Source organism: Gopherus evgoodei, unplaced genomic scaffold (assembly GCF_007399415.2).
Source record: "Gopherus evgoodei ecotype Sinaloan lineage unplaced genomic scaffold, rGopEvg1_v1.p scaffold_305_arrow_ctg1, whole genome shotgun sequence".
Lineage (NCBI taxonomy): Eukaryota > Metazoa > Chordata > Testudines > Testudinidae > Gopherus > Gopherus evgoodei.
Window position 1 is genome coordinate 11,263 of NW_022059968.1, and position 18,904 is coordinate 30,166.

The window sequence follows — 18,904 nt, forward strand, 5'->3', positions numbered from 1 at the left end:
CTAGATCCCACTGCAATGCCTTCCCAGCCTCAGTGATATTTAATACCATCTTTTCTTGGTGTAGTACTATAATACACCTGTTATTTAACTATTCTCAGGTACTGTCAAAAGGCATTTCCATTAATAGCATACATTATTAGTCACTGGAATGGTTTCAATACGGGTAAAATTTCTAGTAGCAGAACAAACTTTTTGCGTACTTGTTATTTAAAATCCAATTAGAGAGAGATATATATGCTGAAGGATTTATCCAAAACACAGGGAGCAGCCTGTAGAATAAACCCCAAAATCCAATTAATACCACATTCCCAAACATGGGTCCCACAAATGTCCTCCCACCAGTGTATAATTCTTTGTTTCTTCACCAGGGTCAGTTCTTAATGTCCTTTCTAGTCAGGAATTCCTGGATTTTGGCAATTTCAGTGGAGCGAGTGTTCCTTCTTCTTTCCCAAAACAGTTGTGGTGCAGCATCCTTGTACTTTTTCCCTACTGTCCAGAAGGCACAGTGGAGCTAGAAGGTGAAATAGGCTAATCATCAGTAGGAGAATTCTCCCGAGGTGGAGGGGTCTTTTTGCAGTGAGAATCTTGGGTCCAAGCAGTCAGTCTTTGGCACTTCACAGCGGTGTTGGTAGGTAGCAGGACTTAATAAGGGCCTTTCCAGCATGGAGCCAAGGCAGTCTTTTGTCGGTGGACCTTTACATCAATCCCGTCTTCTGGTTCCAAGGAGTGGCAGGGCTGCTAGGGTCTTTGGGTAGCCCTTCTTTACCTGTGAGAAAAGAAACTTAACACATTTCATTAGTGCCTGGCAATGTTTTTCAGATCTCATAGCTGTGTGGGCAAATTCAAGCCCTCCTTTTCCTAGTTGTTAGCCAAGTCTTAACTGTGAGCAGTGTCCTTGAATGGAGTCAGTGTCTTATCTATAACCTGAGCTTGCTAGCTAATTTTTTTTTCCCGTTAACTCATTCTGTGCTTTGTTCTTCTTCCTTTCTTGTCTTCTTTTAACCTGCAAAGGAAACTTCCACTTTTTACTTATATACCTTTTTCCCAACAATGAAGACATAAACATTGTCATTATACAGTACATTAGTCTTATTATTTAATATATGCCACACACACCCTTTTACTAAAATAACCTTATTACAGAGCTTTGGAGCAACAAGCCAGGACAAGCACACCCACTTTGAAGAGTTAACTCAATACAACCTCTAGTCCAAGAGCCTTCCACCATCCCCAGCCCTCTGGCTAGAAATCTGAGGTAGCCAGAAAGATCCCATGTACAATATGGGGAGTGGGTTAACTTTTCATGTCTTTGCTTTCAAAGACTTTTGGTATGCAAATTTTAACAACAATTTTGCAATTAACAGTTTGACCAATAAAGTTTCTTTTCCTTACTTAAGGAAATGCATTAGACTTTAGTATATTACATTCTCCTGATTTATCTAAACACTTTGTATTTCAAGTTGAACAAAACAAGTATCTGCATTTTAATTTAACCTTTTTGTTTGATTTTAAACTAGAATATTTTATAAAAATATTAAACACAAAAATTCTGGCCACAAGACAAACACCACAGGACAGAACATAGAACACAAAACATAATTTCTATTGTGCCAGTAAATGCATGGTATGTTGAATGCTGTTCAGCTGGCATCAGTTTTCTCTGATTATCTGAAAGACAAAAAAAACAAGAGGTCTACCCACCCTTTCTGGGCAGACAATCATCACTTGAAATATACAAATACTCTTGTTGGCTTCAGGCAAAACAGAGGAATTACCCCATAGTTTCTTGTATTTGTTTCATAGGCAGCCCAGGTTTTCAATTACATAACACTGTATACATTCTTCAGCTAATTCAACTAAATTGTTCATAGCCACACTAAATGATTGCGATCCAATAACTTCTTTGCCTGAATTTATTTACAAACATTTCACAGACACCAAAAACTTTTTTTCTTTAGCATTTTTACAAAGTTCAACTGCCGTTTTCTCCAGCAACTACAGAGTTAACTTCTCACTCTCCCTTAAATCACTTGCTTGTCTCCCAACAGCCACTTTTATCAACTTAAATCACCATTCCAAGTAAGTCCTGGGTATTTGAAATCTCCATGCTTACACTTACTGACTCCTTCCTTCCACTACACCCTTAAAGTTTTCCAACCTGCTTTCCAATCTCTCTCTCTCTCTCTCTCTCTCTGTTGCCTGCCTGCCTGGGCCCGATTCTGCTTTTCTTGCTGAACCGTCCCTTCCATGGGCACCAACTTGTTCCACTACCAGTTTAGCTAGGAGGGTGGGCTTCTCATCTAGCCCCCACCCCTCCTGGTCTCTTCCCTTAAACATTCTTACTCACAAGACTACCCGAGTCCTCCTTCATGAGGCTTGCCACCTGGACAAAAACACATGGCCCATTGGGCAAAGGCCATTTACTTAACATATAATTTAAAGGACTATTTTTAGAGGGTTTACCCAGAGACTCATTCATCTGTTTGACACTTAAACAGAAAAGAGAATTACACAGAGAGCAGAGGGAATTACAGTCTAAGCCAGACTTTCCCACTTCTATACACTGACCGCTACAGGGGACGGGACAGAAGGATCTCAATTCGACCTCAGAGCTTCCTCGCACGCATGGCTTCCACTCCAAGGAATTACGAACGAGAGGTTCAGTTCCGCCCACACTCCTAACGTCCAAATGAACAGAGCAGGAAAACAACAGTAACCGGTTAAACAGAACAGAACCAGATAGCATTTTCTTATCCTATTAGGATTCACTTTTACTCATGCAGTTCTCAACATATAACACCAACAGTACCAAGCAAAGCAAACACAAAATAACAAGGGTAAAACAAATAGATGGTGTAAATTCTGCAGAGCTCCCCCCTTCTTAATTGTTCACAAAACTGTGACAAATTTCTGTTACCAATCTATCCCTCGTGTCAGGTGATCAGGCTGACACTACAGGATCGTTGGGGGAAGATACAGAAAACACACCATATAACTGTATTTTAAAGCTCCATTAATAAAACAATAAAACAACAACGGAGAGTGTTGGGAATGCTCCCTCATCACTCAGGAAAACATTAATGCCCCAAGCCCCTTTCATACCCACACACATACGTCCAGACTGGCCACTTCTGTGTATAATGTTCAGAGAATGGGGGAGAGGTGGACTGGAGATTATCCTGTATACAGCTTGTCCAGAATTTCTAACATGCTTCCGCTCTTTGGAGGGCTGTTCTCTTGCACCCTGGAATCTTCTGCAGCGTCTCTTTCAGAGATTCCAATCCAGGTCAGCTGCCTGCGGCTTCTTCAGTGTCACCAAGCCACACTGGCTCCGGGGTCACAAAGGCACACTGTTGGATCTTACTGGACAGTTAAGCTTTGCAAATGTAATCTTAGTTCTGTAACTTGTATTGCCTTTGGTTCGCCTCTGTCTATATTTTTTCCTTCACAGCCAGCTGGGGCCGAAAGCAGTTTTTCTTTGTACTTAGCATAGTCTGCTTTGATTCTGGACCTTGAACGCAGAGCAATCCCCCCCTTCCATCCCTGGGCCAAGATGATTTTTAAATTAACCCGTTCCTTTCCTCAATAGACAAATTTGCTCACCCTGTGTCAGGGCTTTTTGGTGATTAAACGCTCCTCTTAGATGTATGATCTTATCTAGATTGAAGTACCTTCTAGTGGGCATTGTTTAGATGGATTTTCACGCGTGTAAATATTCCATTTCTCTAAATACCTGCAGGTTGTTGAACTATAATGTACATACATGTAATATGCTGGGGTACCCTAGGGGGTGAGGTGGACTGTTTAGACTGCCCCCCCCCCCATTTTCCACTTACACACACAGGGAGGGTGCCCTGTCCGCGCTAGCGGCTCATAAACTAAGGATTTTTCCCTACAGGGTACTCACACAGGAGAGGCTAACGAGGATGGCCACGACCCTCCTACACCTCCCTTCAGCAAAGAGCGTCGGCTAGTCTCTCGGAGACAGTGCCGCTTACTCTGATTGCATCCAGTGAGATGATCAGACTGTCAGTAGCCCACACGGAAAGGAAAGGGGAAGGGAAGATGGGTACACACACTCCTAGACCCAGGCAGCTTCCTCACCGGACGATGCCAGGCCAAGTCAGCCCACCATGGGTCGGACCTCCTAAAGATCCACTAGTTACCGGGCTTGCGTTAGAGTAGTCCTGGTCACGAGCTTTTGCTTCACAGGGTACTCTGGGCGTCTTCCGGTAACAGTCATTCACACTGGCCCCCAGTACCATTCTGCATCTGATCTTGCTTTTTAGCTACTACAGGGAGAGAGTGCACTAGGACATAGGGTCTCCCCTTTCTAGACAGGTCCCTCCTTTGTCCCTGCACTATCCCTAACCTGCTTTTGGATCCTTGCACTCTGCCAGACAGAGGAAGAACTGGAGCTACAGTGGGGTATTTTTACAAGAGCTCTCCATACAAACAGCTTCAGAAGCTACCCATTTACTGACAAAACAGGAGTAATTGGAGGATCATGTTATAATTAAGTGATCCTTCCGGTGGCCACCTTTCTGGTCCTCTAGTTGATATTGAGGCCAGTCTACTATATAGAACTTTTTAGTTTGCTTTTAGTTAGTGGATCTGATCCAAGCACTTCCCAATTCGCTAGAATGCATTCTAAGGGTGTACACCATGCCCTGCCTGTACTCTATCCCTGCCCCATATCCTAGGGTGACACTGGGTGTCCCCAGGTTATAACAGGCAAAAATCCAGACCACTGGACTGTTCCTACCTTATCCAAGGGACCGCTTCCTCACCGTCGCCCTCAACTGCTTCTCCACTACTCGAGCGCGTTGCACCGTTGTGCCCTCTGGGGTCAGTCGAACTGCGTCTCTGCCGAGGCCCCCGGTGAAGTCACCGGTGCGCGCTGGGCGTCGGTCATCGCCGCAATCCATCGACCACCAGAAGGGATCCAGGCAAGACTAATTTTAGCCTCAATGCCCCACGTTGGGCGCCAAGAACTGTTGCCGGCAGATAACTGCCTGAGGCCAAGCAACAGCGGGGGGGTCCGTGGCCTGGTGTGCCGCGCCAATAAACACACCAGGGTGGAGAAGCAAACCAAGTTTATTTGAGATCTCAAAGCGGTGCAGGGAGATTGACTCAGATCAAGCACACCTAAAACAAGCAGTCTGTTCCTTTATATCCATGAGAACTTTTCTCACTGACTAGCAATCCCCCGTTTCCCCTCCCTCCTCCTCCTTCCTCCCCCTGTAGCAATTACGTAAGCGCAGGTGCATTAAGTAATCTTGGCCACGGCAGCTCGTTAGTAAGTTTTCCTTCTGCAAGTTATCTTGTCCTTCTGCTAAAGGTGCACAGGCCTCATTATTTCTGCTTTAGACCAGTTAGAACTGTTGCAACTGATAACGGCTGTTACACCTGGCCTTTTAGGTCGATTAAAGTTCAAACATGGAGGGACTCTTGTCTGCTGAGGCCTAAAACCAGGAAGGCTCCATACTCTTGTGGCCTTCCACCCTCCCGAGTTACATAGGGTTATGCTTAGTGACACCAACAGGCCTGTTAGCTTGACGTCTGTAGTATGTAAGGTCTTGGAAAAGATTTTAAGGGAGAAAGTAGTCAAGGAAATAGAGGTCAATGGTAATTGGGATGAATTGCAACATGGATTTACTAAAGGTAGATCGTGCCAAACCAATCTGATCTCCTTCTTTGAGAAGGTGACGGATTACTTAGATAAAGGAAATGCGGTAGATCTAATTTACCTCGATTTCGGTAAGGCGTTTGACACGGTTCCGCATGGGGAACTGTTAGTTAAATTGGAAAAGATGGGATGAATATGAAGGTTGTAAGGTGGATAAGGAACTGGTTAAAGGGGAGACTCCAGCGGGTCATATTGGAGGGTGAACTGTCAGGCTGGAAGGAGCTTACTAGTGAAGTCCCTCAAGGATCGGTTTTGGGACCAATCTTATTTAACCTTTTTATTACTAACCTTGGCACAAAGAGCGGGAATGTGCTAATTAAGTTTGCGGATGACACAAAGTTGGGGGGTATTGCTAACACTGAGAAGGACAGGGATACTATTCAGGAAGATCTGGACCACCTTGTAAACAGGAGTAATAGTAATAGGATGAAATACAATAGTGAAAAGTGCAAGGTCATGCACTTAGGGATTAATAATAAGATTTTTAGATATATGTTGGGGACGCATCAGTTGGAAGCGATGGAGGAGGAGAAGGACCTTGGGGTATTGGTCGATAGCAGGATGACTATGGGCTGCCAATGTGATACGGCTGTTAAAAAAGCAAATGCGATTTTAGGATGCATTAGGCGAGGTATTTCCAGCAAGGATAAGGAGGTGTTAGTACCGTTATATAAGGCGCTGCTGAGACCCCATCTGGAATATTGTGTGCAATTCTGGTGTCCCATGTTCAAGAAGGATGAATTCAAACTGGAACAGGTCCAGAGATGGGCTACTAGGATGATCCGAGGAATGGAAAACCTGCCTTATGAAAGGAGATTCAAAGAGCTTGGCTTGTTTAGCCTGGCCAAAAGAAGGCTGCGGGGGGGTTATGCTTGCTCTATATAAATATATCAGGGGGGTTAACGTTAGGGAGGGAGAGGAATTATTTAAGTTTAATTCTAATGTAGGCACGAGGACGAATGGGTACAAACTGGATATTAGGAAGTTTAGACTTGAAATTAGATGAAGGTTTCTAACCATTAGGGAAGTGAAGTTTTGGAACAGCCTTCTGAGGGAAGTAGTGGGGGCAAAAGACTTATCTGGCTTCAAGACTAAGCTTGATAAGTATATGGAGGGAATGTTATGATAGTTTAATTTGGGCAATTGATCTTGGATTATCACCAGATAAGTCTGCCCAATGGTCTGCAGGGAGATGTTGGATGGGATGGGAACTGAGTTACTGCAGAGAATTCCTTCTTGGGTGCTGGCTGGTGAGTCTTGCCCACATGCTCAGGGTTTAGCTGATCGCCATATTTGGGGTCGGGAAGCAATTTTCCTCCAGGGCGGATTGGCAGGGGCCCTGGATGTTTTTCGCCTTCCTCTGCAGCGTGGGGCATGGGTCACTTGCTGGTGGATTCTCTGCAGTTTGAGGTCTTCAAACCAGTTTTGAGGATTTCAGTAACTCAGTCCTGGATTAGGGGTTGTATAAAAGTGGATGGGTAGGGATCTGTGGCCTGCCTTGTGCAGGAGGTCAGACTAGATGATCATATTGGTCCCTTCTGACCTATGAGTCTATGAGTCTATGGTTTGTTCCTGTGCCCTCAATAAGGCTTCTTTAAAATACAGCCAGCTCTCCTGGACTCCTTTCCCCCTCTTATTAGCCTCCAAGGAGATCCTGCCCATCAGTTCCCTAAGGGAGTCAAAGTCTGCTTTGCTGAAGTCCAGGGTCTGTATTCTGCTGCTCTCCTTTCTTCCTTTGTCAGGATCCTGAACTCAACCATCTCATGGTCACTGCTGCTCAGGTTTTCACCCACTTCTATTTCCCCTACCAATTCTTCCCTGTTTGTGAGCAGCAGGTTAAGAGACGCACGGCCCCTTGTTGGTTCCTCCAGCACTTGTACCAGGAAGTTGTTAGTCACTTGGACACTAAAATTATTTCTAAGCTTAGGGTAAAACTTGTTAATAAAAAGGTATTATGCTTTTCAGTCATTTACAGGCTTCTTATCTCAAATATTTGCTTTCTGAGAATGTCATATAGAATTATAAAATGGTCACTTGGATAAATGGAAATAAAAGTACAAAACAGTCCTTTGCTCTTTGACCAGAAACGCAGTGTACAGATGAATATTTCCAGCTAAGGTTTAAAGCCATTACTCCGCTACACAGCGCACATAGCGAGACAAGTTTGCAGAATGTCATGGAGGAATCTTGCAAGCTACTGAGAATGGGAAAGGGATGACATTTTATGGGAACAAATTAAAACCCTTAAACCAAGGATTTTGTCACAGAGGTCATGGCCATGACAAAATATAACCCTAACCCCCCTCAAATTTGACTGAGGAATAGGTCCTGTGGGGTCTGAGAATTACAGAGTGTATAGCAGAGGAGAAACCATCTGGCAACCTGCAACATCTTCACATCTGGAATAGCACAGTTAGAAAGATGTCTATCATTTGCTCAGATGTTTTATTTCTAAATTCTTACAAAAACTTTCTTGTAGGATAAGAAAATGACACATTAACAAATGTGATTTATACCTACAGAAAACAAACACATCAGACTGGTGAATGGAAAGGATCACTGCTCTGGAAGAGTGGAGATTTATTACAATGGCACCTGGGGGACAGTCTGTGATCATTCCTGGCATCTATCAGATGCCAACGTTGCTTGCAAACAACTGAGATGTGGACATGCCATCAATGCATCTGTCTCTGCTCCATACGGGCTAGGATCTGGGAAGATCTGGCTGGATGATGTGAATTGCTCTGGGAATGAATCCAATCTCTGGGTGTGTCCTTTCAGGGAAAGGGGTCAGCACAATTGTGGAGATCATGAAGATGCTGGAGTTATCTGCTCAGGTCAGTTTTATGAACGTTCTCTTCAACTTGATTAAATTTAAAGCAATAAAATAAGAAGTCAGCAGATAAAGATACAGGAGCATCTCCTTGCACGTCACACAGTGTTTTGGTATTTGTTGCCTTTCAGGTCCTGACAGCTGAGTTCAAAGCCATATATGAGTCAGAAGTGAGAAAGATTCTAGTGTGTCTCTTTTCTTACTCATTTCCTCATATATTTCATCCCCTAATATTAAAAAATGGCAAAACACCGATTAAGAGAGGCAAAAGACTTGAGCAGTTGATTGAATGATTGCTGCAGGTTAGAAATGCTGTCTGGGGGCCCAGAACAGAAATAGCATGTGAGTCTTAGTGTCTTCATTAATGTGAACTGTCAGCACTGAAATGATTGAGGTACAAAGGTTAATCAGTATCTCGCCACATTTGTACTTGTACTGTCTGTTCATTGCACAGATCTAGAGTTAATCAAACTAATACAATAGGTGTCCCTACTTCCTTCTATTCCCCAGGAAGACCATGACCCATTCTGAAATTCATATATGTTGCCAGTGTTAGATTGGGAATTGTAGAGGGAAAGCTATGTCGCTGGAGTTCACAACTGCAAAATTTAGCATCTGCAGTATATAATATAAGGACATAAGATGGTTACGTGAGTTTAATTAATCCATTACCTTCACCTTGTGCACTATGACTGTATGGAAATTAAGGTAGCTTTGCTATAATATGCAGTCAACAAATTACAGACAGAAAAATAAAGATGGACATATAAGAGTTGACACAGAATATTTAACGTAACACTAGGTGTTGAAATTATCAAGAAATAATAATTCAAATTATTACATCAAATCAGTCTTATTATAAAGAGGTTCTCACTTTAATGCTATAATATTCTGGGTAGGCAGTTTTGGTATCACTACTGAGCTATATATCCCCAGTTCAGAAGCTTCCCTATTTGCCAATTAGGCTTCTAGGTCAGTTTCACTTACACGACTTATTTATTTCTTCAAATGCTTAGAGTATAATTATAGTCCCTCTGTCTATGGATGTCAATTAAGTTTTATGGAATTGTTCAACCAAAAGTACGTTCAAATCTGGAAATTTAAGATTTTAAGTAAGTCATTAAAGCTGTCAATTAATTGCTGTTAACTCATGCGATTAACTCAAAAAAATTAATCGCAATTAATCACAGTTTTAATAGCACTGTTAAATAATAGAATACCAATTGAAATTTATTAAATATTTTGGATGGTTTTCTACATTTTCATATATATTGCATTCTGTGTTGTAAATGAAATCAGTGTATATTATTTTTATTACAAATATTTGCACTGTAAAAATGATAAATGAAATAAATGGTATTTTTCAATTCATCACATACAAGTACTGTAGAGTAATTTATTTATCATGAAAGAGTAGTATACAAATGTAGATATTTTTTTTTTGGTAATGTAACAGCACTAAAAAACAAAACAATGTAAAACTTTAAAGCCTACGAGGACAGTCTGTTCTACTTCTTTTTCAGTCAATCATTAAGACTAACAAATTTGTTTATGTTTACAGGAGATAATGCTGCCCTCTTCTTATTGACATTGTCACCAGAAAGTGAGAATATGGCACTGTTGCAGCCCCGCTGCAAGATATTTACATGCCAGATATGCTAAACATTCGTATGACTCTCCATGCTTCAGCCACCATTCCAGAGGACATGCTTCCATGCTGATCACGCTCGTTAAAAACAATGTGTTAATTAAATTTATGACTGAACTCCTTGAGGGAGAATTATATGTCTTCTGCTCTGTTTTACCTGCATTCTGCCATATATTTCATGTTATAGCAGTCTTGAATGATGACCCAGCACATGTTGTTCATTTTAAGAACACTTTCACTGCAGATTTGACAAAAAACAAAGAAGGTACCAGTGTGAGATTTCTAAAGATATTTAAGAATCTGACATGCCTTCCAAAATCTGAGAGGGACAGGGTGTGGAGCATGTTTTCAGAAGTCTTAAAAGAGCAATGCTCCGATGCAGAAACTATAGAACCTGAACCAGTAAAAAGATTATCAACCTTCTGCTGGTGGCATCTGACTCAGATAATGAAAATGTGTCAGTCCGCTCTGCTTTGGATTGTTATCGAGCAGAACCCATCATCATCATGGACACATGTTCCCTGGAATAGTGGTTGAAGCATGAAGAAACATATGAATCTTTAGCACACTGGCTACCACAATGCCATGAGAACATCTGTTGTCATTTTCAGGTGACATCGTAAACAAGAAGTGGCAGCATTGTCTCCTGCAAATGTAAACAAACTTGTCTATCTGAGCGAGTGGCTGAACAAGAAGTAGGACTGAGTGGACTTGCAGATTCTAAAATTTTACATTTGTTTTATTTTTGAGTGCAGGTTTTTTCGTATATAATTCTACATTTGTAAATTCAGCCTTCATGATATAAGTACTGTGGTGCAATTTCTTTATTGGGTGCATTGAAAAATACTATTTCTTTTGTTGTTTTTTTTCAGTGAAAATACTTGAAATAAAAAATAAATATAAATTGAGCAGTGTGCACTTTGTAGTCTGTGTTGTAATTGAAATCAATATATTTGAAAATGTAGAAAACATCCAAAAATATTTAAATAAATGGTATTCTATTATTAACAATTAACTGTGTGTGATTAATTATGATTAATCTTTAATCACTTGACAGCCCTATAAATAATGAAATACTGTTTCAGTTGAAGAGTATAATTAATTTTCCCCACTACCGTCCCAACAAGGAACCATCCCAACAAGGACTGCTCTTGGGGTTTTTTGGTTTTCTTTGTCTGTTTCTTTTGTGAAAATAGACTTCATAATAGTGAATTTCCAGTAGAGCTGTCCAGAAAATGGAATTTCCCTTGTGAAATTCATATATTTCTATACTTCTTTTCATTCAGAAACAGGACAAAAAGATTAAATATCAATTTTCATGTAAGCAAATGTTCCAAAAAGGTTCTATTCAGAAATGTTGGCATGATTTTTTTTGACATTTTTGATTGAAATTAAGCATTTTGTTTGAATGTGTTAAAAATTTTGACATTTTAGAATGATGATTTGAAGCTAAATATTTTATGTCTAACTTTCCCATTGAAAAATTGGGAAATTTCATTGAAATTGACATTTTCCTGGGGGAGGAGGGGAAGGGGGAATCAATGCTGAGAAAATCACATATTTTATTGGGGAAATTTTTCTGTTAAAAAATTTCAACCAGCTTTAGGAATTTAATTAAGTAAATAATAAAATTCAACCTCAATTCAAGAGTATAATTTCCTGTCTCGGGCCTCGATTCTGCAAAGTAGGCACACGTTTAATTGCTTTGCTGAATTAGGTCCACACTTCATTAACTGGTGACCTGGTGACAGATGCTCCTTCTTTTATCACTGTAGCAAATCCACTACTGTAGACATTTGTTAAATAATTATAATTTCATACCTATAGAATGTCTAATTTGTAGCGTACTGTAGTAAGCACTACTCAACATATTCACATCACTCCAGAACTCAGGTCTGGTTTGCTCAGAGTGGTGAAAGTTGGTTTATCTCCATGGTGTTCGCTGCTATATCCTGGGTGATCTATGGAACACTAATGATGCCAGGGTGCTGTGCAGGCAGCTACAATGAGGAGATTCAGAAACGCAAACAACGAATCCTGCATGTTTGTCATAGCAAAAATCATCCTTTCAATATGTGAACATTAAGTCATGGCACAACCATTTTTTGAAGCTGTGTTATAATTCATACATACTAGATTAAAACAATGTATGGAGCCTATTCTGCACTGCACTGGACCTGTCAGTTTTGATCCAGAAGCCTTGTGAAGTAAATTGAAAGCATCACACTGACCAGATATGGGCCCAACTGAAAGTGGGCTTAGGGGTAGCCAGGTTTCTAAATTCATGGAAGAGTCTAGCCCAGTAGCTGGCTGCCTGTTATGACACAGAGCAGCCATTTGAGCAGTGAAGCAACTTTAAATGTCTTGAATTTTGGCTGCGGGGTTATGGCCATTATCAACATGCTGCCTCACGTACAGCCCTCCGAAGTGTGAATGAGGAGTGAGCTGTGTGGGAGATGGGAACCAGTCTCTGTCACAGCACAGTAGGAAACTGCTGAGGATGTAGTATACTTTGCTCAACTGTTTTACTTCTGAAATCTCATAATCATCAGTTGGTTCCTATGACACATTAACAGCTGAGATTTAACCCTACAGGAAGTAAACAGATCAGCCTGGTGAATGGGGCAGATCACTGTGCTGGCAGGGTGGAAATTTATTACCAAGACACCTGGGGGACAGTCTGTGATGATTCCTGGGACCTATCGGATGCCAACGTTGTTTGCAAAGAACTGGGATGTGGATATGCCATCAATGCACCTGTTTCTGCTCATTATGGGCAAGGATCAGGGGTGATCTGGCTGGATGATGTGAACTGCTCTGGAACTGAAACCAACCTTTGGACATGTCCTTCCAGGGGATGGGGTCAGCACAGCTGTGGGCATCATGAAGATGCAGGAGTCCTCTGCTCAGGTTAGCTCTGTTTCTGCTCTATTTAACCAGGGTAACAGAGAATTATGAATGCACCAATCACAGTTTCATAGTAAAGGTTGAATTCTGTTTTGCACTTAAAGCAGGCATTCAACCTCTTTGTTATGTAGAAAACCTGCATAACACCTGTCCCAGAGTTACTGCATTTATTCTATGAGTACAGACTTAGTTTTCTGGGAATTCACAAGTAAATCTAGTTTTTGAGTTGAAAGATCCATTTTGAGTTAACGTACTCATTTAAAAAAAATTGTCTGTCTTTCTTTTGTCCCAAATTATTTTAATAATGGAATAAAACAGATTCTTCAAACTCTCCATACTGTTAAAATGTATTAACATTTTGTGCATACACTATATTTCAAGAAATTAGGTTATAATTAAGCTAAGTTATCAATATTTCTTGTATCTAATTGTTATGAATATATATGCTACAGATAGGCTCAGGTCAACAGCTCATGTAATTCTTTATTGGAATCATGGCAGCATCAGTGGTGACTCAATCAGTCACTGCTCTGCTTATACATCTAAACTGCAGGCACTAATTCTGCTGGTTGTAGATGAGTCGTTGATATAAGGTAAAATGGGCACATGTTTGTCAGTGGAACATTACTTTACTACAACTGCCACATGCTCTGATCTGTGCTTGAAAGGCTTCCCATGAGATTGCTACCATGGACCCACCACAGACTATTATCAACACTGCTAAGAGAAACGAGGCAGGAGCATAGATCCCTTAAAGTTCAGTGATATCGGGACCCGTGGACTCTCTTCATGTAGAGCCAGTCTCCAAAACATAGACTTTGGGCTAATAAGTCAGTTGAAAATTAGAGTCCAGATTCACTAGTACACTTCGGCTGCTTTGTCCTGCTCTTCAGGTACAAAGCAGCTGTGAATCTAGCTTCACTGCCCCGACTGCTTTTACTAGCTGGATGTATCAGTGAATCTGTCTTTAAAAGTAGAAATAAACAATTATTTAAAGTTGATATTATAAATCTTCAAATCATTACATATACTGAATGGTAGCATTCTCTTATCTCATATTCTTGTATGAAATGTTTAATAAATAATAGTATTTTTCAAAGGAAATTCCAAGAAAAAAATAAAATCATAGAATCATAACACTGGCAAGGACCTTGAGGGGCCATCAAGTCCAGTCCCCTGATCTCATGACAGGACCAGCACCATCTAGACCAAGGGTGGCCAACCTGTGGCTCCGGAGACACGTGCGGCTCTTCGTAAGTTGATATGCGGCTCCTTGTCTAGGCACCAACTCTGGGGCTGAAGCTACAGGCACCAACTTTCCAATGTGCCGGGGGGGTGCTCACTGCTCAACCACTGATTCTGCCACAGGCCCTGCCTCTACTCCACCCCTTCCCGCCCTCTCCCCTCAGCCTGCCATGCCCTCGCTCTTCCCCACCCAGAGCCTCCTGCATGCCATGAAACAGCTGTCCGGGAGGTGCAGGGAGGGAGGGGGAGGCGCTGAACAGAGGGGCTGCCAGTGGGTGGGAGGTGCTGGGAATGGGGTGGAGGAGCTGATGGGGGGCTGCTGACATATTACTGTGGCTCTTTGGCAATGCACATTGTTAAATTCTGGCTCCTTCTCAGGCTCAGGTTGGCCACCCCGATCTAGACCATTCCTGAGAGGTGTTTGTCTAACCTGCTCTTAAAAATCCTCAATGATGGAGATTCCACAACCTCCCTAGGCAATTTATTCCAGTGCCTAACCGCTCTGACAGCTAGGAAGTTTTTCCTAATGTCCAGTCTAAGCCTCCTTTGCTGCAATTTAAGCCTATTGCTTCTTATCCTATCATCAGAGCTTAAGGAGAATATTTTTTTTCTCCCTCATCCTTGTAACAACATTTTATGTACTTGAAAATTGTTAACATGTTCCCTCTCGACCTTCTTTTTTCCAGACTAAACAAACCCAGTTTTTTCAATTTTCCCTCATAGGTCATGTTTTCCAGACCCCTAATCATCCTTGTTGCTCTTCTCTGGACTTTCTCCAATTTGTCCACATCTTTCTTGAAATGTGGCGCCCAAACTGGACACAATACGCCAGTTGAGGCCTAATCAGCAAAGAATAGTGTGGAAGAATTACTTCTTATGTCTTGCTTTCAACACTCCTACTAATACATCCAGGAATGACATTTGCTTTTTTTGCAACAGTGTTATATTGTTGACTCATATTTAGCTTGTGATCCACTATGACTCCCAGATCCCTTTCTGCAATACTCCTTCCTAGGCAGTCATATCCCATTCTGTCTGGTGTGCAACTGATAGTTCCTTTTAAGTGGAGTACTTTGCATTTATCCTTATTGAATTTCATCCTATTTACTTCAGACCATTTCTCCAGTTTGTCCAGATCATTTTGAATTTTCATCCTATCCTCCAAAGCACTTGCAACCCCTCCCAGCTTGGTTTCATCTGCAAACTTTATAAGGGTACTTTCTATGCCATGATCTAAATAGTTGATTAAGACATTGAAAAGAACCGGACCCAGAACTGATCCCTGCAGAACCCAACTCATTATGCCCTTCCAGCATGACTGTGAACCTCTGGTAACTACTCTCTGGGAACAGTTTTCCAACCAGTTATGCACCCACCTTGTAGTAGCTCCATCTTGCTTGTATTTCCCTACTTTGTTAATGAGAAGGTCATGTGAGACTGTATCAAAAGCCTTATTAAAAACTATTTTAGCTTCTGAACCTGCCGCATATTCACTCTTTAAGCAGAGTTCAGGTTGAGAGTACATATCAGTAAATTAAACGTGAAAATCTGTAATTATCACAAACGTAAGCATTTCAAGCCCAAGAAATTCAGAATTAAGGTTACATAAGGAATCTAAATTTGATAATTTGATGCAGTAATGCAGAGTTAAGATATCCAAGCAACCATCATTTATGTATACCATTAGCTGTATGGGTTTCTAAACAAAGGTGCATTCTTAGACTTTTCATTTTTATGTTTCTGTCTCTGTTATAAAAAAGTATTAAAAATATGATACAAATGGAGAATGTATCTGCTTACACATGTCCAAAACCGGGTAAATACATACTAAAAAATCGAATATAAAGTCCAACATAGGCTGCTGATTGCAAATTTTTCAAAAAATAAAAAAAGTTGTCTCCAGAAAATACCATTTTGTTGAAACTGAAACTGGTTGTGGGAAAATAGCAGTTTCAGCTAAATGATTTCACCCCAGAATTTCCAATAGCCTGATTCAGACAAAGGACTTGGACTACGTTCACACTCACATCCCAGGTACATGCCCTAATCACCTTGTTACTGGCTTTCTTCATCTCTCCTATTGGAGCTTTCCCACTTTCTGTTAAATAATGAAATATTTATTGGACAAGGGACTTGAACCTGGACCACCAACATGCCTAGTGGGCACCCAAACCACTAGGCTATTGGCTGTTCTGAAGCTATTTTCTTTATCTCACTTGCTCTTGCTCTGATTTTTTGTGAAAAACTTCAAAAGGTTTCTGTTTCATCCCAACACAGAAAAGGAAAAATGTCAAAATCTTGAAATATTTTGTGGAAAATGGTTTCCTGCCCATATCTATTACTGAACCAACAGAATGCAAATAATAATAAAGAAGTTATTCTAGATTTAAAAACACGAAAAGGCATGCACCCTCCCAAGAATAAGTGTGCATACACTGGTACATAGATCCTAAACCACCCATGTAAATCTAAACTCCTCTTAAGGAAGACCAAAAATAGCACATAACAAAACATGTAAGATTAGGTCTACTCCCTGCCAATACATAGACAAAGCTATGTCAGTCTGCATACTCTATAGCAACAAAAAATATATCACAGCTGCAGAAAGCCTTGGGGGAAACTGAAAGCTTAAGTTCCCCTATTAACTTCCCCATCAAGAGTGTCTCCATTTTGTTCTTATTTTTTAAAACAGACAACATGATAGTGATGTTCTAATAACAGTTGTTTAAGAATAGGGCATACATTTGTCAGTAATTCCACTATTTCATTCTTTATTTCCTTTGGAATCCTTGGATAACAGTCATCTAGCCATGGAATGTACTGTACTTGAATCCCTCAACACTCTATTCAAAAGACAAATGTATACCTTGAACACTGGCTGTCCCTTTCAGTAATGCAGTGCATAGAATACTGCAAACTCTTGTTTAACCAGTTATAATTTCATACTTATGCATAGATCTCCTAATTTCTAAAATATCGTAGTGGGTTTTATTCAGTGGATAACATCATTCCAGAGCATAAGTGATTCTGAACTGCGGAGAGAGTTTGACTAGCATAATCCGTGTGATGAGAGAGTCAAGATTTCTGCACATGACATGTAGGCAATGTCCCAGATAATTGGTGGGATACTAATAACAACAATTTGGTATGCAAGCAGCTGCAGTGTGGAGATGTGGAAAAAACATGTAACTAAGGCTAAATGTTTGAAATCAGAAATACACAAAAGTAACCATTTTTGTCAAAAATAAACAAAGAAAAAGGAAAAGTCATGGCACATAATATTGTATCAAATTGTTTTGGTAAATTATGAGACAGTAACTTTTTTATTTGAAAGGAAAAATGGTTTAAAAGTTTTAAAAATCACTTACCACACTGCACTGAACAGGTAGAGAGCCAAAATTCATGCCTAAGTCTTGCTCAGTATCAGGATGCCCAGAATGACAGAGCATTATTTATGGGGAAAAATATCATGGATTTGGTCCCAGAAGTCATGGCCACAACAAACACATAGCGTCACTTTTAACCTCGGTCGAAGTCTGAAAGATGAACAGGCCTGAAAAGGGTAAAGAAATGCGACTTCTGATGGAGATGAGTCCCTGAATAACAAGCTCCACATCTGAGACAGCACAGTAAGGAATTGCTGACAATGTCAGTGTCTCTTACTCTGGCATTTTATTTTTGAAATTTTTCAGACATCCTCCAGTTCTCTAACAATGACACATTAATAGCTGGCATTTATCTTTACAGAACACAAACAGATCAGACTGGTAAATGGTGCAGATCATTGCTCTGGGAGAGTGGAAATTTATTACAGTGACATCTGGGGAACAGTCTGTGATGATTCCTGGGATCTGTTGGACTCCAATGTCATTTGCAAACAACTCAGATGTGGACACGCCATCAGTGCAACTGTCTCTGCTCATTATGGGGAAGGAGCTGGGCAGATCTGGCTGGCCAATATGAACTGCTCTGGAACTGAATCCAGTTTGTGGACCTGTCCTTCCAGAGGATGGGGCCAGCATAATTGTGCACACTCCAACGATGCAGGAGTTATCTGCTCAGGTAGGTTGTGCAAGGGCTCTATTTTAACCCAAACAACAGAGTATTGATAGAGGTGAATTTAACTTACAGAATTTTATTTAAATAAATAACATATAAAGCATAACCTCAAATTAAAACATATACATTATATTATAAATATATATAAATAAATAAAATAAAATACAGCAATAAAATGAAAGGGTAGCTGAATATGATAAAGGATAATTCCCATGTGGGATTCGTGATTTTTTCGGGCATTCAATCCTGTGGAACGATAAGTAACCTTGCGACTCCTGCGGGAGGAGTTCAAACTGATATTTGGCTCAGAAGTGACTCTTTCTTTAATCCCCACTGTTCATGCCAGGGATTTTACTACCAGTGGCAATTTCTGTGCAAGACAGACACTGGACTAAAGCATTATGATGGCTGACAGGTTAAATAGCAGGAGTCCTGCAGGTCTAGACATATGTGTTAGTAGAAGCAAGAACATAGAGAGCAACAAGTTAATCAATACCTACCCACATCCTAGTTGCACTGTATT

General features: G+C 40.7%; 1 protein-coding gene across 1 annotated transcript; it reads left to right on the forward strand.

Moving 5' to 3' along the window:
• Positions 1-8,211: 8,211 nt before the first annotated feature.
• LOC115640354 (deleted in malignant brain tumors 1 protein-like) lies at positions 8,212-18,477 on the forward strand (the record flags this gene model as incomplete). The annotated part of the gene is made up of 3 exons (XM_030543089.1): positions 8,212-8,526; positions 12,766-13,080; positions 18,070-18,477. Coding segments are annotated over 3 exons (992 nt in total), but the record flags the coding sequence as incomplete, so codon positions are not given.
• Between the last annotated feature and the right edge of the window lie 427 nt (positions 18,478-18,904).